General features: G+C 50.3%; 4 protein-coding genes across 4 annotated transcripts; 3 read left to right on the top strand and 1 right to left on the bottom strand.

The window, feature by feature from the left end:
• Position 1: 1 nt before the first annotated feature.
• LOC132324656 (acrosin-like) lies at positions 2–7,146 on the top strand. The gene is made up of 6 exons (XM_059841006.1): positions 2–370; positions 477–578; positions 3,493–3,708; positions 4,023–4,288; positions 4,564–4,709; positions 5,152–7,146. The coding sequence occupies exons 2-6, from the start codon at positions 547–549 to the stop codon at positions 5,335–5,337; spliced, it is 846 nt and encodes a 281-aa protein (XP_059696989.1). The 5' UTR covers positions 2–370; positions 477–546; the 3' UTR covers positions 5,338–7,146.
• Positions 7,147–12,048: 4,902 nt separating this feature from the next.
• On the bottom strand, positions 12,049–14,456 carry LOC132325769 (acrosin-like). The gene is made up of 5 exons (XM_059843342.1): positions 14,386–14,456; positions 13,885–14,106; positions 13,294–13,559; positions 12,880–13,025; positions 12,049–12,428 (listed from the first exon to the last, which is right to left on the bottom strand). Exons 1-5 carry the CDS (start codon positions 14,454–14,456, stop codon positions 12,243–12,245), a joined length of 891 nt encoding a protein of 296 aa, XP_059699325.1. The 3' UTR covers positions 12,049–12,242.
• A 1,120-nt stretch (positions 14,457–15,576) lies between these two features.
• LOC132325768 (acrosin-like) lies at positions 15,577–17,926 on the top strand. Its single transcript, XM_059843341.1, has 5 exons — positions 15,577–15,647; positions 15,927–16,148; positions 16,461–16,732; positions 16,999–17,144; positions 17,599–17,926. Exons 1-5 carry the CDS (start codon positions 15,577–15,579, stop codon positions 17,770–17,772), a joined length of 885 nt encoding a protein of 294 aa, XP_059699324.1. The 3' UTR covers positions 17,773–17,926.
• A 7,779-nt stretch (positions 17,927–25,705) lies between these two features.
• LOC132324385 (acrosin-like) lies at positions 25,706–27,866 on the top strand. The gene is made up of 5 exons (XM_059840430.1): positions 25,706–25,776; positions 26,055–26,297; positions 26,600–26,865; positions 27,066–27,211; positions 27,696–27,866. Exons 1-5 carry the CDS (start codon positions 25,706–25,708, stop codon positions 27,864–27,866), a joined length of 897 nt encoding a protein of 298 aa, XP_059696413.1.
• Positions 27,867–27,871: the final 5 nt, after the last annotated feature.

Genomic DNA, 27,871 nt, shown 5'->3' with positions numbered 1-27,871 from the left:
GAGGTGCTGAGGTGGGAGTGCTGAAGGCAGCGCCCTCCGGGGCGCGCTGCTGCCATGTTTTGTCGGCCTTTTCTTCTGTGAAGAGTTTCCTCCCAACGGCCGACCTAAGCTGCCCCGGCGCAGCTTGAGGCCTTGAGGCTATTTAATCTTGTCCTGTCGCTAGCTGCCTAGGAAAAAAGTGCCATCGCCCACCATCCCACAAGCTCCTCTCAAATAGCTGTAGAGAGCTATGCGATATCGCTGAACATCCTTTTGTCCAGGCTAAACAACCCCAACTCCCTCAGCTGGATTTTACCATCGGGACCTAATATTGAACCAGCATAGCCCGAAACCCCCATGTAACTTCGATGAATAGAAAACACCTTTTATGGTTAGTGAGAACAGGGTTCCTTTCAGTCTTCATTGCTCTTGTAAATACAAAGGTTTTATTTAGATTTATTGTCAACCCATTTCTATTCCTTCTCTGGACACTGCAGCATCTGAGTGATAGCAACAATTGTGATGATTCGGATTTGCTGTGGAGTAACATTGGTACAATGCTGACAGATGACCTGCAGCCTCCAAAACCTCCTCTTCAGGTAAGGAGAAAGAAGAATGTGTGAGAAGAACACCAAGGGATGTTTTCTGATCCCCAAGCAAATAAAAATTTCCCTCTGCATAAGACTTGACAAATTTTTAATAGATCTTACTTGACTAGCTTTTATATGTGTACAGATACATATATATATATATATATATGTATGTATGTATGTGTGTATATAAGAACTCTTTCTTGTTTTCTCATGGGGCTCTTTTATGTGATAGATAGCAATGTGTGTCTTATGTAGCTAAAAGCAGATATAACTGAGAAAAGCAGAAATAACTGAGAAAGTCCAAGTTATTCTGCAAGTTTGGTTTGTGGTCTAGGTCTTCTACATGGTCTCTAAATACCTTCTAAGATTAAACAAATTTTTACTAAGAGAAATTTCATGCCAAATGGGCTCCAGTTGGATTACCCTAAAGGCAGAGACTATAACAGGTTATAAATGCCAGAAAATCTCTTATGAGATATGCAAAGAAACTGGCTTTCGTTTACTTTGACAACTTTTTAATGTCTTCAGCTGTTCTATTGTGTTATAGTGATGTACTTGTTTAAAACCTAGTGGGAAAGGTAACCCACTGAACTGCATCTCCTCCTCCACCCTCTTCCAACAAGTGACAAAACACTAGCAGGAATCAAAATTTTACTGAAAAGCTTGTAATAAATGCAGTACCAATAAAAGAAGGCACAAAAGAGGCAATACTCACAAGAGGGTATTAGCATGGAACAAACACAAACACTTCCTGAAGAGAGAGAGCCTGGCATTGTTTCTTTTTGCTAGCTTTAAAATAATTGCTTTGATATAGTGCACTATATTACCCGGTACTATACACTACTAGTAGTTTTAACTTTTGTATTAGTTAAGATCTTTCATCTAATAATATGTCATAATGAATAATTCATTCTATATAAAATATACCTGAGGTGGCAGCAATGGGACTCTACGGTGGCCATGGTGGCTTTATCTGAGTGCTGAGCAGCCACACAGTCCCAGACCCTTCCACGAGCCTGGTAAAAAGATAGGAGCTTTCTGCTTCCAGGACCCCAGATTTCCTGCTGACGCCATGGCCCCACAATGAGGTAGTAGATATTGAATTAAGGAGTGCTAGAAACTCCATCTGTCTTTTCCTCTGTACCCAGGACAAGTAATCAGGGCTCAGTAATATTGCCCTTAGCAACTACAAGAACATTTTATGTTTACATTTCAAATATGTGGCTCCTCAGGCAATACACAGGTTAGACTTGAATTTAAGAAGATGAATAATCCTGTGGTTATTCAACAAAAAGTTGTTCAATCCTGTTTTTCTGAACAAGCATAGAATTACATGATGTGGAGTAATAGGAAGGATACTCTTCAAAAAGAAGGTCACAGTGTGGGAAGAGTTGAGACAAGGTGAATTTGCAGGTGCTCTAAACAATCTTATAAAGCCTGTAAAGAAAACCATTTAATAACATTTTAGAATTGTAACATCCACAGTCACTAGTAATGTCAACTGAATTAATAAAGAGTATGGAAGAAATTAAATTAACATGATTTCTCATTCTTTAGTGAAGCATTCATGACATTTTGAAAATTTTCCTCATTGGAGAATAGTGAACAGTTTAACACTGTCATATCCCTGTCTGGTTTGCTGTACATGAAGAAGTCAAGTTAAGAACTACCAAGATACCAATGAAAGCATAAAATAAGGCAATGAATACTCAGCAAATAACCTAATATTTCAAGACCATCTTGAGTACAGTTAAATTTTATTAACACTTTGGCTATGCACTAACCCTTCATGTGTTTGTTATAAGTTCAATAGTTCCTAATTTTTAATGATTCATTATACATATATGGATGGCTACAGAAAACAAAACTGTGCTTTGAAAAACATCTGACATAATTTTAATTGAAGTTCCTAAAGACATTCAGATAAACAAGAGCCAAAATTACCAATACATTTCCAGTAAGGATAATAATTTGCATTGGAATACATGCTGGTGAACAAAGGTCTTAATGCAGTTTACAAAAATAGATAATTAGGCTATATACAGATTTACACTATATGAAATGCAGGTAATGATTTCTTTGGGGTCAACACAAGAAATTTCAAAAGGGAAAGGCTTCAAAAGGAGAGAGAGTAAGTTTAGATTAGATATTAGGAAGAAATTCTTGACTGTGAGGTTGCTGAGGCACCAACATGGGTTGCCCAGAGCACCTGTGGATGCCCCATCGCTCAAAGTGCTTTAGAACAAAGTTTCTGAGCCAGGATCTGAGCAACAGAATTTAGTGCAAGCTATCCCTCTCTGCCAGTGGCAGGGTGGTCAGACCTAGAGGATCTCCAAGGTCCTTTGTACCTTGAAGCATTCTATGGTTCTTTGATTTGATGTTGTTCTGCTCTTCATGACCCCTGAGCCACCGAACCCCACAGTGCCAGAACATGGAACCCACCTCTCTGTGACATCAGCCCCGGGGCCGAGGGCACCACGGGCAGCGCTGCTGTTGCAGGCACTGCGGCTGTGGCTGTGCTGCTGCACGGAGCTCTCAGTGCTTGCAGCTGACACGTGCCTCTGGCAGCCATGAATTGGCTCGGCCTCCTTGTCCTGCTAACCGTAGTTGGAATGGCGCCTGGGACATGGGACAGCTGCGGGTAAGTGGCCCCAGGCCCTGGGAGGGAGCCATGGCAACACTTACAGCCTTCCCTGGAGGGGATATGCCTGTTCCCCATGGCCAGGCCACAGCTTCCCACCCACCATGGGAAGCCTCAGTTCCTTGCCAGCAGCCAGGTGCTGGCACGGACAGACACACACCCCATGGGCTTCCCTGGCCTGCTGTGTGTGCAAGCCCTTGTGGAGAGGGCAGAGGGCTGAGCTTCAGCCTGAGCCACAGCAGGCCTTGAAGCAGCATGGAAACAACTTTCTGCTTGCAGATGGACTTGTGGCCTCCGACCCATGGTGTCTGAATCCATACCTCATGACTCCGGCACAACACGCGTCGTGGGTGGTGCAGATGCCAAGCCAGGGGCCTGGCCCTGGATCGTCAGCATCCAGCATCCCTGGTTACCAGGCACAAAGCATTTCTGTGGAGGGTCTCTCATTAGTGCAGAATGGATCCTCACAGCAGCCCACTGCTTTGACAAGATCAAGTAAGGAGGAGCAGGGAATGGGGACATCCCCACAACACCAGCAGGTGCCCTGTCAGCAGCATCACCTGCTACTCCCATGCCCTTTCCTCTCAGGCAGCCAGGCTGTCACACTGCTCAGGAGAAGCCTGGGTTCCTGACAAGGCGTCCTAGCAGACTCCAGCTTGACATTCCCCCAGCCTAAGGTGTGCGAGGGCACTCATACCTGCCAGAGCACTGCTCCCTCTCTGCCTTTCCAAGCAGAGATCTGGCCACTGCTGGGCTGCGCTGGCACATGTCTCTGCTCCCTCTCAGCCCTCTCTCCATCTTCCTTTCAGGAAAATCGGCATCTTGAATGTGGTGATTGGGGCCACCCAGTTGACTCAGCCAGGCTCTGGGGCACAAGTGCGCAAGATTAAGAACCTATTTCGTCACGAGAACTATAAGAGAAGTGATATAAGTAATGACATTGCCTTGCTAGAACTGAATGAGCCTGTCCAGTGCAGCCCTTACATCCAGCTGGGCTGTGTGGCTGACCCCACCGTAAGCCTGTCAGAGCTGCAGAACTGCTGGATTGCTGGCTGGGGTACAACCACAGAAGGAGGTGAGTTCCCAAAAGAAACTGCTGCCTGCAGAGCTAGCTCAGCACACTGGGGAGACAGCTTGGGCTTCCCCACAGCAGAGGCCAAACCCAGGCTGCAGGACATACACCTCGGCAGAGATGGGCCTGGCCTGCTCTCCAAAGGCTGGCAGCAGGGTCACAGAGCCCCAGTGCCTCTGCAGAGGCAAAGCTACCAAGAGAACGGTATCCTGTCCAGCCAGGGGAGGGGGAAAACTGGCAAGGAGCTCCTGGGAGCTCATTCCTTTCTCTGCTCACAGACGAAGACTCAAGTGATGACCTGCAGGAGGCCAAGGTCCAGCTCATCAATGTCCAGCTCTGCAACAGCAGTGGCTGGTATGCAGGGAAAATCCACACCCACAACTTGTGTGCTGGTTACCCACAGGGTAACATCGACACCTGCCAGGTAGGAGTGTGCCACAAGCCACTCAGCCCCCAGCAGCCAAGACAGCACCACCCCAACACAGCCGAGGCCCTGCTTTGCCCAGCCACTCATTTGCCCTTCCAGCCCCAGCTCCACCCTGACTGATGTAGGGGCTTCCCACACACTCCCCATCCCCACCTGCCTGCCCAGGGCTCCCCTTGTGCCAAAAGCCCAGCTAGCCCAGCTAGTGCTCTTTGCAGTGAAGTTGTCCAGGTGCCAAAGGTCCATCCTCTGCACATCCAGGAGTCCTGTGCAGAGAGGAAAGAGAGAGTGCTAATTTACAGGACCCCAAGCCATTCACAGCCTGCTTCTGGGGGCTCCAGCACCTGAATAGTTCTGGCAAGGGCTGTGAGAGAGAAGGAGACAGCCCCAGTGCTGACAGGGGCCACCCAACACCACCTGAATCCTCTCTGTTCTGCTGCAGGGTGACAGTGGTGGTCCTCTCATGTGCCAAGACAACCATGCCGACTCCTGGTGGATTGTTGGAGTGACCAGCTGGGGGACAGGCTGTGCCAGAGCAAAGCTGCCCGGAGTCTACACCTCCTCTCAGTACTTCTATGACTGGATTCTGGCCCAGATGGGGCTGAGCCCATTTGGAAGTGCTTCCTGAACAGCAGAGTGGGCAGCATCAAGGGCATACTGCAGTGCAGAGCAAGTGTTTACTGCTGGAGCAATGCCTTCTGATCCAAAGGCAGCCTCAGGGTCAAAACCCTGCTCTGTCCTGACCACACTCCTCTCCTCTGTGCATGCAGACCCTGGAGATGACTTAGGTGTTGAAGTAAAGCTGCCAGTCATCCCAGGGAATCATCTTTTTGACTGAATTCTGACTCCTGGGCAAAGCAAGGACTTCCACGGTCAGCACCTGCAGAATGAGCCTGGGGGCACAAAGGGACAGAGTGGCTGCAAGGAGCTCCAAAGTGCCTGGTCAGAGAGGAGAGGGCCCTGAGCCTCCATGGGCTGGAGGAACCTGGTACATCAAGCCTAGCAAGAGCATAGGAAAAAAGCAGATAGCTTGGGGGGGATGCTCAAATGCACATGGGCTGCTGATTAGGGCCTGGTGAGAGCCTGGGCTAAGGGAACAGATCTGGGAAACTCCCAAGCATGACAAGGGAAACTCCTGGCTCCTGACTGGAGTGCCAGTGCCCCAAGGCAGAGCTCCCTTCACAGGCAGCAAAGGGGGATTGATGTTTGAGGTGGTCACACTTCACAGATACCCAAAGGAAGAGCTGGGGTCATTCTGGGGAGAGGAACCTGGCAGGAACAGTAGGAGAGGACACCAGGAATTCCGTGGAAGGCCAAGGTGAGTGGGCCAATGCCCCCTGCAACACCAAGGCTGTTCACAGGCATGGCCAACCTGTGAGCCAGGGGAAATGATGCCTGGGCTTGGCTCCATATTTGGGAGAAGATGAGAGCAGAGAAAGGGAGGGGTCGAGGAAGATGAGAGGGCTGTATAAACATGGCCAGTGGAGAGAAGGAGCAATCAAAGAGCCAGCTGCAGAGACACAAATTGCAGCTTGGTGTGCTGGTTTGCCTGAGTTTTGCACATCACCACCACAGGATGGGCAAGAAATTTCTTTTCTTCACTTGCTAATTAACAAATCATCTATAAACTGTACAAATTTGCACCCTAATTTTAAACTCTTTCAATCAAATTTTGAAACTGGGAGCTGCAGAGGGAGAATGGTAGTGGATCTTGGGATGCCTTGGGGAAGACATGTGCCAAGTACATTCTCTTGGCTTCCAGGCCAATGGAGTTCTGTTTCACAGCGGGTAGCACTCTTCCATTTGTGTTAATCAAGATGGGCTGTGCTGAGAACAGCCATTCCACATCTGCACTGGTCCCTGCCATCCTGACTTAAGTCAGGGGCTGCTGGCTCACTAAAGACATTAAGTGCAAGAGTGTCACTCAAGGCTGCAGAAGGCCATTACTCTGCCCAGTGAGGAGACCATCTTAGAGTCACCCAATCGCTCTAGCACAACTTTACTGTGCTGTCTTGGTAAAATTCTGCTGCCCATAAGAATTTCTGTCAGTGTTGCACAAGCTCAGCCACAGGTGTCCTCTGAACTACAACAAGAATGTTATAAATGATCAGCCAGAAATCCAAATTAATAAATGCAAAAGTTTTTATTTTCACTACCAAAATACAGTCCTCAAAAAGCCATAGCCAAAGAGACAGTGTCGAACTCGGAATCGGTGCTGGGTGAACCTAGATCCAACCTCTATCACATCAGATCTCCCTCTGTTCAAGAATGTCATTTCCAGCAGGGCTCTTTTATACAGTTTTTTATGCCTGAGGCAGAGGTGCCCCGATTTCTTTTGTAACCCCACATATGTATGAAGATTTCTTTCACTGTGCAGGACAGGACAATTGCTGTTTCCTGAATAGTGGCAAGCGCTGATCATGTCAGGGGAAGTACTCAGATGTATGTTACTTGGCGACTTTGATTATCTTAATTGATGGTATCTACCAAGCAAGGATCACCCTTGGGTGTTCCCCGATGGCTCCAGAGGAAGCCCATCTCATGCTGCCACATTCTTTTATTAGTAAACAAGGCATTGTTCTCCTGCTGCCACCAGGAGTTTTCATAATTCCAGTGTAGTCATCTGTCTCCGGGCTGCTCCTAGTCAGAGGCTCGTTGGATTTTACAATTTTTATTTTATACATTCTCCCCTTAAGCATGAATTACTTTCTAATATATATTACAATAATATTTTCCGTCATGTCAAAAACCACAAGGGATGTGAAACTCCTTTTTCATGCCAAAAAGGGAATTCCACCCCCTTCTGTGTGTGCCATGGGGCCCTAGCACCCCAGCACAAGGGACACAAGGCTCTCCTTGTGTCTGTCTCAAAAACTCTTTGAGCAGAAAATCAAGTGTCCTAGCAGAGACTCAAGGCCCCCCACCTCACACTTTATGGGGGCCTCCACAACTCCTCTGTGGCCGCCTTACGCTGATCATGCTGTCCCCACCTTCTCCACCCTCCACCAGTGATTTCATCAAATCTGCACCAAATGCCACAACAACAGAGAGGCTCAAATGAACTCTTATAATTTACACAGAGACTGCGCATGGAATTGTAACACTCCCCATTTGGCTCCTTCCTGCTCTAAAGATCCCAGGTGAACTCACTTGCTGCCAACAGTTGCAGATTTCGAGGAGCAAGGCTCTAAGGGTACTTCTCTATGGTCCCATCTGGGCTGCCAGAGTGCTGAGGAAACTCCCCTGTGTGACCATTCCAGAGGCACAGGTGGCTCCAACAAGCCTGTGGTTGCCCTGTTTAATTCCCTACCCACACCACTCTCACCCAGTCAGAGCAGGTTTCCATACCCATTCAGCCTCAGGATGCCCCCAGCAGACTCACAGATGTCACGTTCCATAAAGAGCCACCAGCTCCTGCTGCAGCGCTCAGTGTCCATTCAAATCTTGGCCAATGCCACAGCTCCCTGTGCCCTCTCTTATGCAAAGCATGGGCAGTTCACAGCCTCTGGTCCCAGGCTGCTGCCAGCCAGAGCTCAGTCTGCAGCTGGCACTCCAGCTGCACACCCAGCTCCCTGCCCCAAATGGATTCCTCAGCCGCTGCCTGCCCTGGGGACTGCACAGCCTCATCCTGCAAGAAGAGGGGCCTAAAGAAAGCAGCAGAGAGCCTTCTTACAAGGGGAGGTTCTAAAAGGACAAGGGACAATGGCTTTACAGTGACAGAAGGTAGCTTTAGATGAGATTGTAGTATATGATGTAGATAATTCATGCTTTGGAGATTGTATAAAAATTATAAAGATCCAACCATGCATCTGACCCCCATGGCCAGAAGCAGGGCTTTTCATTTCCAAAAGTTTTCCCGGACTCGCCCAGATAAAATGATGGCCATTAACGAGTGAATGAGTTTTTCCTGGGTGATCAGCGACCATCTCCCAAGAATGTCCAGAACATTCACCAAACAACACCTGGGAGAAATCACATCAAAAAACAAGCGATGTCTTGGCTACAGCTGAAAGGAAGACCATTTCGAGGAGCCCAGACAGCCATCCGAGCCTATGGACTTACTTTTATACAGGACTGCATCTGTATAGTTCCTGTTATACATATGTAGGAACGTACAGAAATCTTAGGTCATTTCTGCTCCAGGTAGAATAAACTGTATATAAGCTGGCTACTTGGAGCAGTTGGGGTGACATTCTGGGGAGACGCTGACACTCCGTCGGTTCGACCCAAGTTCACCCAGCGTCAAAGTCTGGGGTTGACGCTGTCTTGGCTGCGGCAGTTTTATAATATTCTATTGTTTTTGGTTGTCGATCTAATAAATTTATAAAATATTTTTTATAAATTTGGCTGCTGATTTGATCATTTATAACAAGATCATAAAAAGGAATTCCGGATTGTGAGGGTACTGAGGCACTGGAATGAGTTTGTTCAATGACTACTCTCAAGCCAAGCTCTCGACACTGGACAACTGGGTCTAGTGCAAGACCCTCCCCATCCCTCCCTGCCCATGGCAGAGGTTTGGAGCTAGATGATCTACAAGCTTCCTTCCAACCCAAACGATTCTCTGGCTCCTTGGTTTGATATTGCCCCTCCCCCAGCGGGCCCCCTTAACATAGGCCACAGATTGAGCTCTGGCTGGCAGCAGCCTGGGACCAGAGGCTGTGAACTGCCCATGCTTTGCATAAGAGAGGGCACAGGGAGCTGTGGCATTGGCCAAGATTTGAATGGACACTGAGCGCTGCAGCAGGAGCTGGTGGCTCTTTATGGAACGTGACATCTGTGAGTCTGCTGGGGGCATCCTGAGGCTGAATGGGTATGGAAACCTGCTCTGACTGGGTGAGAGTGGTGTGGGTAGGGAATTAAACAGGGCAACCACAGGCTTGTTGGAGCCACCTGTGCCTCTGGAATGGTCACACAGGGGAGTTTCCTCAGCACTCTGGCAGCCCAGATGGGACCATAGAGAAGTACCCTTGGAGCCTTGCTCCTCGAAATCTGCAACTGTTGGCAGCAAGTGAGTTCACCTGGGATCTTTAGAGCAGGAAGGAGCCAAATGGGGAGTGTTACAATTCCATGCGCAGTCTCTGTGTAAATTATAAGAGTTCATTTGAGCCTCTCTGTTGTTGTGGCATTTGGTGCAGATTTGATGAAATCACTGGTGGAGGGTGGAGAAGGTGGGGACAGCATGATCAGCGTAAGGCGGCCACAGAGGAGTTGTGGAGGCCCCCATAAAGTGTGAGGTGGGGGGCCTTGAGTCTCTGCTAGGACACTTGATTTTCTGCTCAAAGAGTTTTTGAGACAGACACAAGGAGAGCCTTGTGTCCCTTGTGCTGGGGTGCTAGGGCCCCATGGCACACACAGAAGGGGGTGGAATTCCCTTTTTGGCATGAAAAAGGAGTTTCACATCCCTTGTGGTTTTTGACATGACGGAAAATATTATTGTAATATATATTAGAAAGTAATTCATGCTTAAGGGGAGAATGTATAAAATAAAAATTGTAAAATCCAACGAGCCTCTGACTAGGAGCAGCCCGGAGACAGATGACTACACTGGAATTATGAAAACTCCTGGTGGCAGCAGGAGAACAATGCCTTGTTTACTAATAAAAGAATGTGGCAGCATGAGATGGGCTTCCTCTGGAGCCATCGGGGAACACCCAAGGGTGATCCTTGCTTGGTAGATACCATCAATTAAGATAATCAAAGTCGCCAAGTAACATACATCTGAGTACTTCCCCTGACATGATCAGCGCTTGCCACTATTCAGGAAACAGCAATTGTCCTGTCCTGCACAGTGAAAGAAATCTTCATACATATGTGGGGTTACAAAAGAAATCGGGGCACCTCTGCCTCAGGCATAAAAAACTGTATAAAAGAGCCCTGCTGGAAATGACATTCTTGAACAGAGGGAGATCTGATGTGATAGAGGTTGGATCTAGGTTCACCCAGCACCGATTCCGAGTTCGACACTGTCTCTTTGGCTATGGCTTTTTGAGGACTGTATTTTGGTAGTGAAAATAAAAACTTTTGCATTTATTAATTTGGATTTCTGGCTGATCATTTATAACATTCTTGTTGTAGTTCAGAGGACACCTGTGGCTGAGCTTGTGCAACACTGGCAGAAATTCTTATGGGCAGCAGAATTTTACCAAGACAGCACAGTAAAGTTGTGCTAGAGCGATTGGGTGACTCTAAGATGGTCTCCTCACTGGGCAGAGTAATGGCCTTCTGCAGCCTTGAGTGACACTCTTGCACTTAATGTCTTTAGTGAGCCAGCAGCCCCTGACTTAAGTCAGGATGGCAGGGACCAGTGCAGATGTGGAATGGCTGTTCTCAGCACAGCCCATCTTGATTAACACAAATGGAAGAGTGCTACCCGCTGTGAAACAGAACTCCATTGGCCTGGAAGCCAAGAGAATGTACTTGGCACATGTCTTCCCCAAGGCATCCCAAGATCCACTACCATTCTCCCTCTGCAGCTCCCAGTTTCAAAATTTGATTGAAAGAGTTTAAAATTAGGGTGCAAATTTGTACAGTTTATAGATGATTTGTTAATTAGCAAGTGAAGAAAAGAAATTTCTTGCCCATCCTGTGGTGGTGATATGCAAAACTCAGGCAAACCAGCACACCAAGCTGCAATTTGTGTCTCTGCAGCTGGCTCTTTGATTGCTCCTTCTCTCCACTGGCCATGTTTATACAGCCCTCTCATCTTCCTCGACCCCTCCCTTTCTCTGCTCTCATCTTCTCCCAAATATGGAGCCAAGCCCAGGCATCATTTCCCCTGGCTCACAGGTTGGCCATGCCTGTGAACAGCCTTGGTGTTGCAGGGGGCATTGGCCCACTCACCTTGGCCTTCCATGGCATTCCTGGTGTTCTCTCCTACTGTTCCTGCCAGGTTCCTCTCCCCAGAATGACCCCAGCTCTTCCTTTGGGTATCTGTGAAGTGTGACCACCTCAAACATCAATCCCCCTTTGCTGCCTGTGAAGGGAGCTCTGCCTTAGGACACTGGCACTCCAGTCAGGAGCCAGGAGTTTCCCTTGTCATGCTTGGGAGTTTCCCAGATCTGTTCCCTTAGCCCAGGCTCTCACCAGGCCCTAATCAGCAGCCCATGTGCATTTGAGCATCCCCCCCAAGCTATCTGCTTTTTTCCTATGCTCTTGCTAGGCTTGATGTACCAGGTTCCTCCAGCCCATGGAGGCTCAGGGCCCTCTCCTCTCTGACCAGGCACTTTGGAGCTCCTTGCAGCCACTCTGTCCCTTTGTGCCCCCAGGCTCATTCTGCAGGTGCTGACCGTGGAAGTCCTTGCTTTGCCCAGGAGTCAGAATTCAGTCAAAAAGATGATTCCCTGGGATGATTGGCAGCTTTACTTCAACACCTAAGTCATCTCCAGGGTCTGCATGCACAGAGGAGAGGAGTGTGGTCAGGACAGAGCAGGGTTTTGACCCTGAGGCTGCCTTTGGATCAGAAGGCATTGCTCCAGCAGTAAACACTTGCTCTGCACTGCAGTATGCCCTTGATGCTGCCCACTCTGCTGTTCAGGAAGCACTTCCAAATGGGCTCAGCCCCATCTGGGCCAGAATCCAGTCATAGAAGTACTGAGTGGAGATGTAAATTCCAGGCCGCTTTGCTCTGGCACAGCCTCTTCCCCAGCTGGTCACTCCAACAATCCAGAAGAAGTCACTGTTTTCCTCCTGGCACATGAGAGGACCACCGCTGTCACCCTGCAGCAGAACACAGAGGAGTAAGGTGGTGTTGGTGGCCCCTGTCAGCACTGGGGCTGTCTTCTTCTCTCTCACAGCCCCTGCCAAAGCTGTACAGAGGCACTTGACCCTCCAGAATCGAAATGGAAGTAGCTTGGGGTCCTGTAGTTTAGGGCTCTCCCTGTCCTCTCTGCATAGGGCTTCTGCTTCTCTTCTGGAAGAGGATGGACAATTGGCACCTGGACTTCTGGGCTACCAGGAGCATTAGCTGGGCTAGCTGGGCTTTCTGCCATAAGGGGAGCCCTGGGCAGGCAGGTGTGGGTGGGGAGTGTGTGGGAAGCCCCCACAGAAGTCGGGGGGGAGCTGGGGCCAGAAGGGTGAATGAGTGGCCAGGCAAAGCAGGGCCTGGGCTGTGTTGGGGTGTGCTGTCTCGGCTGCTGGTGCTGCTGCTGGGCTCATAGTACACTCCTACCTGGCAGGTGTCAATGCGGCCCTGTGGGTAACCAGCACACACATTGTGGGTGTGGATTTTCCCTGCGTACCAGCCACTGCTGTTGCAGAGCTGGACATCGATGAGCTGGACCTTGGCCTCCTGCAGGACATCACTTGAGTTTTGAGCTGTGAGCAGAGAAAGGAATGATCCCCCTGTAGCTCCTTGCCAATTCTGCTCTACTGCTTTAGGGGGATCCCCTTTCCTATGGTTTGGCTTTGCCTCTTCAGAGGCACAGAGGTGCTGTGACCGTGCTGCCTGCCTTTGGGGAGCAGGCCAGGCCCATCTCTGTAGAGGTGTACGTCCTGCTTCCTGGTTTTGGCCTCTGCTATGGGGAAGCCCAAGCCACCTCCTCAGTCGGCTGAGCTGCCTCTGGAGTCCCTCTTAGGAACTCACCTCTTGCAGCAGTGGCACCCCAGCCAGCCACCCAGCAGTTCTGCAGCTCTGACAGGCTTAGGGCGGGGTCAGCCACACAGGCCAGCTGGACATAGGGGCTGCAGTCAACAGGCTTGCTCAGTTCTAGCAAGGCAATGTCGTTACTTTTGTCACTTGGATTATAGTGCTCATGACGTATTAACTTCTTAATCCGTCGCAGTTGTGCTCCAGGTCCTGGCTTAGTCAACTGAGTGGCCCCAATCACTAGATACACCATGCCAATTTTCCTGGAAAGCAGATGGAGAGAGGGCTGAGAGGGAGCAGAGACATGTGCAAGCGCAGTCATGTACCAGCCCAGCAGTGGCCAGATCTCTGCTTGGAAAGGCAGAGAGGGAACAGTGCTCTGGCAGGTGTGAGTGCCCTCGCACATCTTAGGCTGGGGGAATGTCAAGCTGGAGTCTGCGAGGAAGCCTTGTCAGGAACCCAGGCTTCTCCTGAGCAGTGTGACAGCCTGGCTGCCTGAGAGGAAAGGGCATGGGAGTAGCAGGTGATGCTGCTGACAGGGCACCTGCTGGTGTTGTGGGGATGTCCCCATTCCCTGCTCCTCCTTACTTGATCTTGTCAAAGCAGTGGGCTGCTGTGAGGACCCACTCTGCAGTGATGAGAGACCCTCCGCACAGGTGTCTTGTGCCTGGTATCGCAGGATGCTTAAGGCTGACGATCCAGGGCCAGGCCCCTGGCTTGGCATCTGCACCACCAACGACGCGTGTTGTGCTGTTGTCATGATCCATGTACTCATACTCATACACCATGGGTCGGAGCCCACATATCCCTCTGCAAGCAGAAAGTTGTTTCCATGCTGCTTCAAGGCCTACTGTGGCTCAGGCTGAAGCTCAGCCCTCTGCCCTCTCCACAAGGGCTTGCACACACAGCAGGCCAGGGAAGCCCATGGGGTGTGTGTCTGTCCGTGCCAGCACCTGGCTGCTGGCAAGGAACTGAGACTTCCCATGGTGGGTGGGAAGCTGTGGCCTGGCCATGGGGAACAGGCATGTTCCCTCCAGGGAAGGCTGTAAGTGTTGCCATGGCTCCCTCCCAGGGCCTGGGGCCACTTACCCACAGTTGTCCCATGTCCCGTGTGCCAGCCCGGCCACGGTCAGCAGGACGAGGAGGCCGAGCCAATTCATGGCTGCCAGAGGCACGTGTCAGCTGCAAGCACTGAGAGCTCCGTGCAGCAGCACAGCCACAGCCGCAGTGCCTGCAACAGCAGCGTTGCTGTGGTTCCCCAGGGCTGATGTCACAGAGCAGGGGGTTCTGTATTCTGGGCACTGTGGGGTTCTGTGGCATGGGGACCCACTGGGGGAGGGGCAACATGGAATCAGTGAGCCATGGAATGGTTTGGGATGGAAGGGACCTTGGTGACCATTTAGGTCCAACCTCCTTGCCTTGGGCACAGAGGGATGGCCTTCACTAGAACCAGTTGTCCAGAGCCTGGCTCAGAAGTTATTCTTGAACACTTTGAGGAATGGGGGATCCACAGGTGCTTTGCACGACCCATGCCTTTGCCTCAGTACTGTCACAATCAAGATTTCCTTCCTATGATCCCAGCTGAAGCTATCCTTATTGTAGCATGACGTCCCCAACGCAGGAATAATGAGCATTGACTCCATGATTTCAGAAGGCTGATCAATTGCTTTATTATACAGTACTATTCTATACTATTAGGAAAAACCCATCACCCTTGCCAGACTGTCATAACACACATGTGGATCCAATTGGTCAATGCATCCAAAACACCACCACCAGAGTCCAATTTAAAAAAATCACCCTTTGGTAAACAAATCTCCAAAACACATTCCACATGTGCACAACAACAGGTGTAGCAAGTGAAGAGGAGAATTGTTTCTCATTCTTTCCTCTGAGCTTTCTCACAGCTTCCCAGGAAAATCCTCGGAGAGAGCTATGTCTGTCTCTGTACAGAGGATATGTGATTACCAATACCCTCTGTCACTGTGAAGCCATTGTCCCTTGTCCTTTTAGGACATGCCCTTGTAAGAAGGCTCTCTGCTGCTTTCTTCTGGCCCCTCTTCTTGCAGGATGAGGCTGTGCAGTTCCTGGGGCAGGCAGCGGCTGAGGAATCCATTTGGGGCAGGGAGCTGGAGCAGAATACAGAACCCAACCCTCCATGACATCAGCCCCGGGGCCGAGGGCACCACGGGCAGCGCTGCTGTTGCAGGCACTGCGGCTGTGGCTGTGGTGCTGCACGGAGCTCTCAGTGCTTGCAGCTGACACGTGCCTCTGGCAGCCATGAATTGGCTCGGCCTCCTCGTCCTGCTGACCGTGGCCGGGCTGGCACAGAGCATCCAGTACACCTGTGGGTAAGTGGCCCCAGGCCCTGGGAGGGAGCCATGGCAACACTTACAGCCTTCCCTGGAGGGGACGCGCCTGTCCCCCATGGCCAGGCCACAGCTTCCCACCCACCATGGGAAGCCTCAGTTCCTTGCCAGCAGCCAGGTGCTGGCACGGACAGACGCACACCCCATGGGCTTCCCTGGCCTGCTGTGTGTACAAGCCCTTGTGGAGAGGGCAGAGGGCTGAGCTTCAGCCTGAGCCACAGCAGGCCATGAAGCAGCATGGAAACAACTTTCTGCTTGCAGATGGACTTGTGGCCTCCGACCCATGGTGTCTCACTCTGGGTACAAGAGTCGTGACGACGGCACAACACGTATCGTTGGTGGTGCAGATGCCAAGCCAGGGGCCTGGCCCTGGATTGTCAGCATCCAGCATCCGAAGATACCAGGCACAAAGCATTTCTGTGGAGGGTCTCTCATTAGTGCAGAGTGGGTCCTCACAGCAGCCCACTGCTTTGACCTCATTTTGTAAGAAAGGGCAGGGAATGGGGACATCCCCACAACACCAGCAGGTGCCCTGTCAGCAGCATCACCTGCTACTCCCATGCCCTTTCCTCTCAGGCAGCCAGGCTGTCACACTGCTCAGGAGAAGCCTGGGTTCCTGACAAGGCTTCCTAGCAGCCTCCAGCTTGACATTCCCCCAGCCTAAGGTGTGCGAGGGCACTCATACCTGCCAGAGCACTGCTCCCTCTCTGCCTTTCCAAGCAGAGTTCTGGCAACTGCTGGGCTGCTGTGGCACGTCTCTGCTCCCTCTCAGCCCTCTTTCCATCTTCCTTCCAGTAACACCAGCATGGTGTATGTGTTGATTGGGGCCACCCAGTTGACTCAGCCGGGCCCTGGGGCACAAGTCCGTCAAATTAAGAAGTTACTGCGTCATGAAAACTATCAGAGACGTGACATGAGCAATGACATTGCCTTGCTGGAACTGAGCAAGCCTGTCCAGTGCAGCCCTTACATCCAGCTAGCCTGTGTGGCCGACGCTATCTTAGGGTTTTCAGTGTCAGAGGAGCATAACTGCTGGATTGCTGGCTGGGGTGCCACCAATGCAAAAGGTGAGTTCCCAAGAGGGACTCCAGAGCCTGCTCAGGCCACTGAGGAGATGGTTTGGGCTTCCCCATAGCAGAGGCCAAAGCCAGGAAGCAGGACATACACCTCAACAGAGATGGGCCTGGCCTGCTCCCCAAAGGCAGGCAGCAGGGTCACAGCACCCAGTGCCTCTGTAGAGGCATAGCCATGCCCTACAGAAGGAGATCCCTCACAGACAAGGAAGAAGAACTGGGAAGGAGCTGATAGGGGATGTTTCTTTTTGTGCTTACAGATAAAACCCCGAGGGATCACCTGCAGGAGGCCATGGTACGCCCTATCAATATCCAGCTGTGCAATGGCACCTTCTGGTACTCAGGGAAAATACACACCCACAATGTGTGTGCTGGTTACCCACAGGGCCTGATTGACACCTGCCAGGTAGGAGTGTGCCACAAGCCACTCAGCCCCCAGCAGCACCAGCAGCCAGGGAAGCACCAGCCCAACACAGCCCAGGCCCTGCTTTGCCTGGCCACTCATTGACCCTTCTGGCCCCAGCTCTCCCCCCAGCTGCTGTGGGGGCTTCCCACACACTCCCTATCCACACCTGCCTGCCCAGGGCTCCCCTTGTGCCAAAAGCCCAGAAAGCCCAGCTAGTGCTCTTTGCAGTGTAGAGGTCCAGGTGCCAAAGTTCCATCTTCTGCACATCCAGGAGTCCTGTGCAGAGAGGACAGAGAGAGTGCTAATTTACAGGACCCCAAGCCATTCACAGCCAGCTTCTGGAGGCTCAGGCACCTGAATACAGTTCTGGCAAGGGCTGTGAGAGAGAAGGAGACAGCCCCAGTGCTGACAGGGGCCACCCAACATCGCCTGAATCCTCTCTGTTCTGCTGCAGGGTGACAGTGGTGGTCCTCTCATGTGCCAAGACAACCATGCTGATTACTGGTGGGTTGTTGGAGTGACCAGCTGGGGAAAAAGCTGTGGTAGAGCAAGGCGGCCCGGAGTCTACACCTCTGTTCAGCACTTCTATGACTGGATTCTGGCCCACATAAGCACAAAAAATGTTTAAAGTGCTTTTTGACCACTAGGATGGGCAGCCTCAAAGGCATGCTGCAGTGCACAGCGAGTGTTTCCTGCTGGAGCAATGCCTGCTGATCCAAAGGCAGCCTCAGGGTCAAAACCCTGCTCTGTCCTGACCACACTCCTCTCCTCTGTGCACACACACACACTGGAGTTGATTTAGTTGTTGAAATAAAGTTACCTTTGTTCACAGAGAACCATCTTTTCAGTGCAATTGTCTTACTCCTGGGTAAGACAAGAAGTGCCATGCTCAGCACCTGCAGAATGAGCCTGGGGGCACAAAGGGACAGAGTGGCTGCAAAGAGCTCCAAAGTGCCTGGTCAGAGAGGAGAGGGCCCTGAGCCACCATGGGCTGGAGGAACCTGGTACATCAAGCCTAGGAAGAGCATAGGAAAAAAGCAGACACCTTGGGGGGGATGCTCAAATGCACATGGGCTGCTGATTAGGGCCTGGTGAGAGCCTGGGCTAAGGGAACAGATCTGGGAAACTCCCAAGCATGACAAGGGAAACTCCTGGCTCCTGACTGGAGTGCCAGTGCCCTAAGGCAGAGCCAGATTTCACAGGCAGCAAAGGAGGATTGATGTTTGAGGTGGTCACACTTCACAGATACCCAAAGGAAGAGCTGGGGTCATTCTGGGGAGAGGAACCTGGCAGGAACAGTAGGAGAGGACACCAGGAATTCCGTGGAAGGCCAAGGTGAGTGGGCCAATGCCCCCTGCAACACCAAGGCTGTTCACAGGCATGGCCAACCTGTGAGCCAGGGGAAATGATGCCTGGGCTTGGCTCCATATTTGGGAGAAGATGAGAGCAGAGAAAGGGAGGAATTGAGGAAGATGAGAGGGCTGTATAAGCGTAGCCAATGGACAGAAGTAGCAATCAAAGAGCCAGCTGCAGAGACACAGACTGCAGCTTGGTGTGCTGGTTTGCCTGAGGGCTGTAGATAATCACCACAGGATGGGAAAGAACTTTCTTATCTAAATTTCTAATTAACAAATCATCTACATTCTGTACAAATTCATCCCAAGATTTTATATCCATTTATTCAGCCGCATGAAAGGAATAGCGGATTTGCCTCTACAAACAAGCTGTGGGTCTGCTGGTAGATAAAACTAGCACTGGGAGATAAAAGAAACAATGGGAAGGATTCCACTGATTGATGAATGGAGAAAGATATTTGCTTTTACAAATAAACTTTAGGTTTGCTGATAAAATTAATCATTGAAAGATAAAAGAAACAATGGGGAAGAAAAACCCCTAAATTCCATAAGAATTAAAAATTAAAAGGGAGGGTTATACATTAGAGGGAAATCTTTGGTATCAGGTGAATCAGGAAGTATGTACCTCTCAAGTACCTCAGTCAATGCAGAAAGAGAGAAGGGAAATGTGGCCAGGACGTTAGGATAAAAATAATGCTGTGTCCTTCAAAAATTTAACAGATCCCATGGGAATGCTGCATGGCCTCTCCCTTTATTTGAATAAAGTAAAAGGACTGCTCTGTCTCCTTTTTGGACATAAACTTCTGATGTTTGTGGATTAATTTTCCTAACACCCAGAATATTCATGTTGGGGAAAAAAAATAAATGATAGGGCATCCTGCAACTCCTCTGGGAAGATGTGTACAAAGCTACCCTCTGTCACTTGTCCTATAAGCACATCTCACAATCATGGATAATCTGGAGGACCGTCCAGGGTTAAATCCTCCTCTCAGTCTTGTGCCCACTCTTAGGTAGCCTCTCTGCCCTGCTGACCTGAGGCATCATGAGCCTATTTAGCTAGGAACAACTTCCCCTTGTGGTGCCAATGCAAATTTATCTGTAACACCTTGATTTTGTAGCTTGATCCACCTGTTCTTTGTTGCCTGACTCTTCAGCACAGGGATATCTACATGACAGACTTTAACGGTCAGCTTCTCTACCCAGGCACCGATGTCTTGCCATTCTTTAGCAGCCCAAACTTGGTTTTCCTCTACACTGCCTTTGACCTGTTTGGCCTTTTTCCACCTTTCCAGCCATCCCCAGAGTGTTTGCTACCACCCACCAGTCAGTGTAAAGGTAGAGTGTTGGCAATTTCTCTTAAACAGCAATGTCCAAAGCCAGCTGGACAATTTTCAACTCTGCAATCTGACTGGATCCACCTCGTCCTTCAGTAGCTTCCACAACTCACAACATAGGGCTCCATACAGCTCCCTTCCATTTCCTACAGGTCCCTACAATACAGCAAGATCCGTCAGTGAAGAGGATGTACCATCCTTCACTTTCAGGTAGCTGGTTATATGGTGGGGCTTCCTCAGCACATGTCACCTGTTCTTCCTCTTCTGATGATAATCAAAAGTTCTCGCCTTTGGACCAGTTTGTGATGATGTGCCAAGATCCCAGGTCGATTTGGGTTTCCTATTTGAGCTCACCGTGATGAGGGGGACCCATTTACTCCGGGTAGCATCTGTGGCATGATGTATTGCCGGGATCTTTCCTTTAAATATCCAGCCCAGCACTGGTGGTCAGGGTACCAGGTGGAGCTGTGCTTCAGTGCCAGTCACTTCTGAAGCATCTTAAACCCTTTCATAAGCTACAAGAATCTCTTCCTCAGTTGGGGTGTAGCTCAGATTCTGTATGCATGACTCCAAAACCCAAGAGGTCAGCCCCAAGTCTTCCCAGATCGCTTCTGCCAGAGGCTCCAGGAAGGACCATTCTCTGCAGCCGTAGTGTAGAGCATATTCTTCACATCCTGTCCTGTCCTGACAGGCCCAAGTGCTACTGCATGGACAATCTCATGCTTGATCTTCTCAAAAGCTTGATGTTGCTCACAGCCCCAGTCAAAATAATTTTTCTTTCGTGCCATGAGGTTGAGAGGTCTAACAATCTGGCTGTATTTCAGGATGTGCATTCTCCAAAAGCCCATGGTGCCTAGGAAAGCTTGTGTTTCTTTCTTGCTGGTCAGTGGGGACATAGCACTTATCTTATTAATCATTTCTCTTGGCATCTGTCTGCATCCATCTTGCCACTTCACCCTTAGGAAATTAATTTCCTGGGCAGGCCCCTTGAATTTACTTCATTTGATAGCAAAATCTGCTTTCAGAAGACTGGATTGTTCTCTCTCCTTTCTTATAAACCTCCTCTGCCATGTTCCCTCATACAATGATGTCATTGATGTTCTGCAGATGTTCTGGAGCCTCACTCTTCTCCAGTGCAACCTGGATCAGGCCATGGGAGATGGTGGGGCTGTGTTTCCACCCCTGGGGCAGTTGGTTCCAGGTGTCCTGCACACCCCTCCAGGTGAAGTCAAACTGGGGCCTGCACTCTGCTGCCAGAGGAATGGAGAAAAATGCATTGGCAATGTCAATAGTGGCATACCACTTCACTGCCTCGGACTTCAGCTTGTACTAGAGCTCCAGCATGTCCAGCACGGCAGCGCTCAGTGATGGTGTAAATTCAGTTAGGTGACAATAGTCCACAGTTAATCTCCATTCCCCATCAGACTTTCACACAGGCCAAATGAGACTGGTGAAGAATGAATGGGTCTTACTGACCACTCCCTGGCTCTCCAGCCCATGGATCATATTATGTGTGGGAATCCCAGAGTCTCAGTTTGTGTGGTGTTGCTGATGATGTACTGTAGTGGTGGCCATTGGTACCTGCTGTTCTACTTTCCTGCTGCAGAAGGGTACTCTGAGACACCAGGCAAGGTGTCTAATGCCCTCTGTCTTCACAGTAGGTATTCCAAAAGCCCACCTGAGTCCTTTAGGGTCTTTGAAATAACCACTCCTGAGAAAATCTACTCCCGGAATACATGGGACCTCTGGACCAGTCACAGTAGGGTGTTTACTCCACTCCTTTCCAGTCAAGTGTACCTCAACTCCCAACAGAGTCAACTGCTGCGACTCCCATGTTGACCCAAGAATAGAAACAGGTTCTACCCCCACATGTCCCAGTAGTATTAAAGTACATTGTGCATCAATGTCAACCAAAGCCTTGTATCTTTGTGGTTCAGTTGTGCTAGGGCATTGGATCCACACAGTCCAAAAGACCCAATTTTCCCCAGCATTTACCTGGCTGGAGGCCAGGGCCTCTCTTGTCCTGGCTACCACTGACTCTTCCATTCTGAACATTCCAGAGGTTCCTTCAAGGGGAATGACATATCATTCTCCCTTCTGTTATACCTGGCAGCTCAGCTACCGGAAGATGTAGCTGCATTCCTAATGGTGGAACTCTCTTGTTAGTAGTTTTCTCCTTTAGTTTACACACCTGTGCTGCCAGACAGAAATGAGTTTTCCATCCCACCTCATATCTTCCCCATGCTCACACAGGAAGAACCACAGGTCAGCTCGTGGGATGTGCCCCCTCTCCTTAGCTGGGGTCATCTGCATCAGATAAGAGGGCACCTGCACTGTACTGAAGAGGCTTAGAGAAGGTCCTCTTTAATCTCCTTCCTGAGTTTCTGATGGGTCTCTTCAGTTCTGTCTTCCATTTTCTGTATACATGCTGCAGGTCTGTTTCCACAGCTGAGATTTTTGCTTCTGTTGGGCCAGTGTCTTCATAATACCAGAGCCTCTTTGACACAGCACTACTGTCTCGTCCCTCTCCTTCCACTGCAGCATTGCTATGACAGGGGTGTACATGGGTGGCCAGATTTGTCCAAGTTTGAGCCACATCACTGCCATACATTTTATGATGTCTGGACTCTTAGTGGTTTGGTCATCATCTGAGAAAAGGACCTCTAGCACAGCCAGTTTTCTCAAGGGTCAGATTCCTTGCTCCATGGCTTTCCAGAGGCCTTGCTGCAGCTGAAGATCTGGGTGAAGGTATCTTTCTTTCATACTTGTTAAGAGCTATTTCCAGAGGCCAAGAGGTTTAGGCCTTCTTGCAATACCCTGGTCAATACCCACATCACATGACAGAGGTCCCAAATGCCTCACTTCAATACCATCCAAAATTGTATCAAAGCCTGCAGTGTCCCAGATTTGGACCAACCAACATAATATAGACTCATCAAGCCATTGGCTGAGATATTTTCTCAGATTGTGAAGGCTTTATAAGGATGGAGACTTGGTGATTATTTCTGGTTCCAATTCCTCTACTGGCTGTGAGGGTCCTGACTTCCCATCATCATCCACTGGGTGAATGGATTTGGTTTTGTGTTTTCTTCTCTGGACAGGGGTAATTGCTGTTGACTTAGGCTCCCCATCTGGCTTAGCTGCAGCCAGAGCGCCTGGGGTGTCTGCTGATTCATCCTCCTGCCCCTCTGGCTGTATTTGCTGTCCTACAGTGTCTAGCAGTGTGTGATAAGCATTAACCAGGGCCCAGCACATTGCAATGAGCTTCTTCTCTTTAGAGCTGTCATTACAATTTTCTTTCAGGTATTTCCCCACCTCAGCTGGATTCTGAATTTATTCAGGGGGAAAGTTCCAAACTACGGGGACAGAGAATTGATTCAGGATTTGGCCTATGTCCTCCCACATCCCACACCACTCAAGATTTTCTACCACTGGAGCAGATGTGTGGACAACCTCTCTGGAAATAACAACCCTGGTTCTAAATGTGCTGTAGATCTTATGGAGGAGAGCTAGCAGAATTTTAAAAAAGAAAATATGGTATCTTTAACATCCAGAGGGACTGGAATATTCTAAAAAGATGATGTGCCAGATCTGAAGAGGAAGAAGGAGGTAAAAGGCTGGGAAAAATCATCCCCTACTTTTCCCCCAACAGACTGAGTGTAATTGTTCATAAATCCCCAAAAAAGACTGCCCAGGCCAGCACAGGAAAAGAGCAGTGACTACACTTCCCTAATAACTCTCATTACCTCTGATGTCTTTCCATAAATTATTAGCACAGAGCATATCAACACAGCAATTCTGATTCGCCTCCCTGATATGAAGAAGATATATACCAGGGCCAGGATTGCCAATATATATGGATAAGCACACATGCCTAGGTTCCATGAAGCCGTTATTGAACAGGCAGCATGGTAAACATTGACTGTTGTACCCAGTACAAAGTCTTTCAGACAAGAGTGTTATTTTTTTTAATTTTTCACTTTCTCTTGCATTCTTAAGTTGGGCAAGAAATTTTGTCTCATTCTGAGACAATTTAGAAGAGAACCATATGGGTTATCTCCTTTAGACTGCAAGAATCCCATTCCACTGGTAAGGAATGAATACTAATAAATGAAAGTGAAAAAAACCAACAAAACCCCAACATTTTTGTTTACAAACCAAATGCCAACAGTCAGGACAAATAAAAAGTAACTAACTTGTACATATCAAAGTGTTAGACCTCACCACCCCACCAGAACTAAAGGAGACCCAAAATGCTGGAGAATACCCATTCATGATACATGCTAAAAGATGGCATCAACTTCTCCTGCTTTGGAAGGCAGGAGCCTCATGGAGCAGACGAAGGCCCAGCAGCAGATGAAGGCCTCGTGGCTCATCTGACGCTGGCCTCCTCCCCCCAGCAAAGAACAGCAGAACAGTCATGGCAGGTGAAATAGCTGGGCTGGAGCCATTTGGTGTGTTCTTTCCACAGGTTGGCACAGTTCACAGTGGTTTGGGTTGGAGCAGGAAAGCTTCGCTCCTGCCAGTGTGATGTCCCTGGTCTCGGACAAGCAGCTGCTCAATTTCCCTCAAGGCAGCCCAAAAATGCTACTGCAGATTCTCCGAGACAAGGAAAGGAAAACTTTTGCGTAGGAAAAAACCAAGGCAGCCACAATAAAATCATGCCATACAGAGGCCTGAAAGGCCTGGGCAGGGAGCTTTTAAAAAACACCCATGCAGAACAAAAACACTCCATCCCCCCTGCCTCACACACTCAAGGTCCTGGGATTGAAGACACAGTAACAATTTCTGGAAAGATAATTTTGAATATACTGTCATAATAAATTACTCCAAGGCACTGAGGCACAGGCATAGGATGCCCAGGGCAGTGTGGAATCCTGCTTTTCCCATAGTCAGGGTCAGTAGAGAAGACACAGATACCAACTTCAGGAATAAGTGTAATTTACTCTAATCCAAAACTGCAAAGAATTACAAAAAAGATAAGCTAAGCAACGCATCTAATCATTACTATAAAAGACTGCCTACAATGATGAAGAAATACACATCACAAGTTACCCTAATACTTTACCATCATCCAGGTCTACCCATTCAGCTGGGGAAGCCACTATCACAATACTGGGGAACCAATCCTTGCAAGTAGGAAATTCTGCAGGTGCCTCCCCCGACAGGCAACAAGGTTTCTGACTGCACTGGGAGAGGGCCCTCTTTTTATACTGTTGAATAAACAACCCACCATAACTTCTAGAGCAGGAACATCTGGTTTTGTTCTCCTATTGGGATGCTCCCAAGGCCTTGGAGGGCTTCAGGAGGAGCCAAGGGAGTTGTCTGTGATCCTACACCCCAAAAGGAGGTCAGATGTTGCCTTGTCCAGCTTCTAAAAAGGGAACAGAAAATCCGTGTTTTGCCAGTGAGCAGAGATAGATAAGATTTGGTTGGAAGGTCAATCTAGAGATCAACTTTTGGTCAAGAGCTGTTGTTCCTGCCTTGGTCAGGGCCTGTTGATCAGGACGTAGTACTTCAATGCCCCATTACTCAAAGTGTTCAAGGACAGCTTCTGAGCCAGGCTCTGAGCAACCTTCTCCATGCAAGCTGTTCCTCCATGCCCAAGGCAATGGATCACAGTCAGATGATATCCAAAGTCCCTTCCAGGCCAAACCATTCCATGGCTCACTGATTCCATGTTGCCCCTCCCCCAGTGGGGCCTGTGCCACCGAACCCCACAGCGCCCAGAACATGGAACCCACCTCTCTGTGACATCAGCCCCGGGGCCGAGGGCACCACGGGCAGCGCTGCTGTTGCAGGCACTGCGGCTGTGGCTGTGCTGCTGCACGGAGCTCTCAGTGCTTGCAGCTGACACGTGCCTCTGGCAGCCATGAATTGGCTCGGCCTCCTCATCCTGCTGACCGTGGCCGGGCTGGCACAGAGCATCCAGTACTCCTGTGGGTAAGTGGCCCCAGGCCCTGGGAGGGAGCCATGGCAACACTTGCGGCCTTCCCTGGAGGGGACGCGCCTGTCCCCCATGGCCAGGCCACAGCTTCCCACCCACCATGGGAAGCCTCAGTTCCTTGCCAGCAGCCAGGTGCTGGCACGGACAGACGCACACCCATGGGCTTCCCTGGCCTGCTGTGTGTGCAAGCCCTTGTGGAGAGGGCAGAGGGCTGAGCTTCAGCCTGAGCCACAGCAGGCCTTGAAGCAGCATGGAAACAACTTTCTGCTTGCAGAGGGAGCTGTGGGCTCCGATTTCCGCCACCTCTCAACAGCCCCATGACTTATTCCTACGGCAACGTGGCTTATGACTCCAGCACAACACGCATCGTGGGTGGCATGGGTGCCGCAGAAGCAGAATGGCCCTGGATCGTCAGCATCCAGCACCCATGGGTTCCAGGCCTTGGACATTGGTGTGGAGGGTCCCTCATCACTGCAGACTGGGTCCTCACAGCAGCCCACTGCTTCGACAAGTTTGAGTAAGGAGGAGCAGGGAATGGGGACATCCCCACAACACCAGCAGGTGCCCTGTCAGCAGCATCACCTGCTACTCCCATGCCCTTTCCTCTCAGGCAGCCAGGCTGTCACACTGCTCAGGAGAAGCCTGGGCTCCTGCCAAGGCTTCCTAGCAGCCTCCAGCTTGACATTCCCCCAGCCTAAGACGTGCAAGGGCACTCACACCTGCCAGAGCACTGCTCCCTCTCTGCCTTTCCAAGCCAAGGTCTGGCAACTGCTGGGCTGCTGTGACTCCCTCTCATCCCTCTCTCCATCTCCTTTCCAGTAACATCAGCATGGTGTATGTGTTGATTGGGGCCACCCAGTTGACTCAGCCAGGCCCTGGGGTACAAGTGCGCAATGCCAAGAAGGTGGTGGTACACCGCAACTACAAGCGTAAGGACTACAGCTACGACATTGCCCTGATGCAATTGGACCGTCCTGTCCTGTGCAGCTCCTACGTCCAGCTGGCCTGCCTGGCTGAGCCCACCCTAAGAGTCTCAGACTTGAAAAACTGCTGGGTGGCTGGCTGGGGTGCCACTACTGCAAGAAGTGAGTTCCAAGAGCGACTTCTGGGCCAGCTCAGCACACTGGGGATAGGTTTTGGGCTTCCCCACAGCAGAGACCAAAGCCAGGCTGCAGAACATATCCCCCTGCACAGATGGGCCTGGCCCTAGGGAAAGGGATTTTCCGGACAGGGAAGCAGAACCCGCATGGGGCTGCTGGGAGCTTATTCCTTTCTCTGCTCACAGGTCTAGATTCAGCTGATCGCCTTCAGCAGGCCAAGGTCCGGCTCATCGATCTCCAGCTCTGCAACAGCAGTGACTGGTATGCAGGAGAAGTCCATCCCTACAACTTGTGTGCTGGTTACCCACAGGGCACCATCGACACCTGCAAGGTAGGAGCGTGCCACAAGCCACTCAGCCCCCAGCAGCACCAGCAGCCAGGGAAGCACCAGCCCAACACAGCCCAGGCCCTGCTTTGCCTGGCCACTCATTGACCCTTCTGGCCCCAGCTCCCCCCCGACTGCTGTGGGGGCTTCCCACACACTCCCCACCCACACCTGCCTGCCCAGGGCTCCCCTTGTGCCAAAAGCCCAGAAAGCCCAGCTAGCCCAGCTAGCGCTCCTGGCAGTGCAGAGGTCCAGGTGCCAAAGTTCCATCTTCTGCACATCCAGGCGTGCTGTGCAGATAGGACAAAGAGAGCCCTACCCTATAGGCCCCCATGCTATACACAGCCAAGCTTCTGGAGGCTCCAGCCTCTGAGCAGAGCTTTTCTCTGCCCAGAATACAGCTCTGGCAGGGGCTGTGAGAGAGAAGGAGACAGGCCCAGTGCTGGCTGGTGCCACCAACACCACCTTACTCCTCTGTGTTCTGCTGCAGGGTGACAGCGGTGGTCCTCTCATGTGCCAGGACAACAATGCTGAGTACTGGTGGGTCATTGGACTAACCAGCTTTGGGGAAGGCTGTGCCAGACCAAGGCAGCCTGGAGTCTACACCTCCGTTCAGCACTTCTATGACTGGATTGATTACAACATGCGTATAAACAGTTAAAAGTG

This window comes from Haemorhous mexicanus, chromosome 3 (assembly GCF_027477595.1).
Source record: "Haemorhous mexicanus isolate bHaeMex1 chromosome 3, bHaeMex1.pri, whole genome shotgun sequence".
In the NCBI taxonomy this organism is placed as follows: domain Eukaryota; kingdom Metazoa; phylum Chordata; class Aves; order Passeriformes; family Fringillidae; genus Haemorhous; species Haemorhous mexicanus.
This window is presented reverse-complemented; position numbering and strand designations above follow the sequence as displayed.

What these genes read in the sequence shown, in the direction of transcription:
- LOC132324656 (XM_059841006.1), top strand. Translation starts at nt 547, where the DNA reads ATGACCTGCAGCCTCCAAAACCTCCTCTTCAG. An exon ending in CTCCAAAACCTCCTCTTCAG is followed by an intron (nt 579 to 3,492) that starts GTAAGGAGAAAG and finishes TTCTGCTTGCAG; the next exon opens with ATGGACTTGTGGCCTCCGAC. An exon ending in GGGTACAACCACAGAAGGAG is followed by an intron (nt 4,289 to 4,563) that starts GTGAGTTCCCAA and finishes CTCTGCTCACAG; the next exon opens with ACGAAGACTCAAGTGATGAC.
- LOC132325769 (XM_059843342.1), bottom strand. Translation starts at nt 14,456, where the DNA reads ATGAATTGGCTCGGCCTCCTCGTCCTGCTGACCGTGGCCGGGCTGGCA. An exon ending in CACTGCTTTGACAAGATCAA is followed by an intron (nt 13,560 to 13,884) that starts GTAAGGAGGAGC and finishes TCTGCTTTCCAG; the next exon opens with GAAAATTGGCATGGTGTATC. An exon ending in GCCGCATTGACACCTGCCAG is followed by an intron (nt 12,429 to 12,879) that starts GTAGGAGTGTAC and finishes GTTCTGCTGCAG; the next exon opens with GGTGACAGCGGTGGTCCTCT.
- LOC132325768 (XM_059843341.1), top strand. Translation starts at nt 15,577, where the DNA reads ATGAATTGGCTCGGCCTCCTCGTCCTGCTGACCGTGGCCGGGCTGGCA. An exon ending in GGGTGCCACCAATGCAAAAG is followed by an intron (nt 16,733 to 16,998) that starts GTGAGTTCCCAA and finishes TTGTGCTTACAG; the next exon opens with ATAAAACCCCGAGGGATCAC. An exon ending in GCCTGATTGACACCTGCCAG is followed by an intron (nt 17,145 to 17,598) that starts GTAGGAGTGTGC and finishes GTTCTGCTGCAG; the next exon opens with GGTGACAGTGGTGGTCCTCT.
- LOC132324385 (XM_059840430.1), top strand. Translation starts at nt 25,706, where the DNA reads ATGAATTGGCTCGGCCTCCTCATCCTGCTGACCGTGGCCGGGCTGGCA. An exon ending in GGGTGCCACTACTGCAAGAA is followed by an intron (nt 26,866 to 27,065) that starts GTGAGTTCCAAG and finishes CTCTGCTCACAG; the next exon opens with GTCTAGATTCAGCTGATCGC. An exon ending in GCACCATCGACACCTGCAAG is followed by an intron (nt 27,212 to 27,695) that starts GTAGGAGCGTGC and finishes GTTCTGCTGCAG; the next exon opens with GGTGACAGCGGTGGTCCTCT.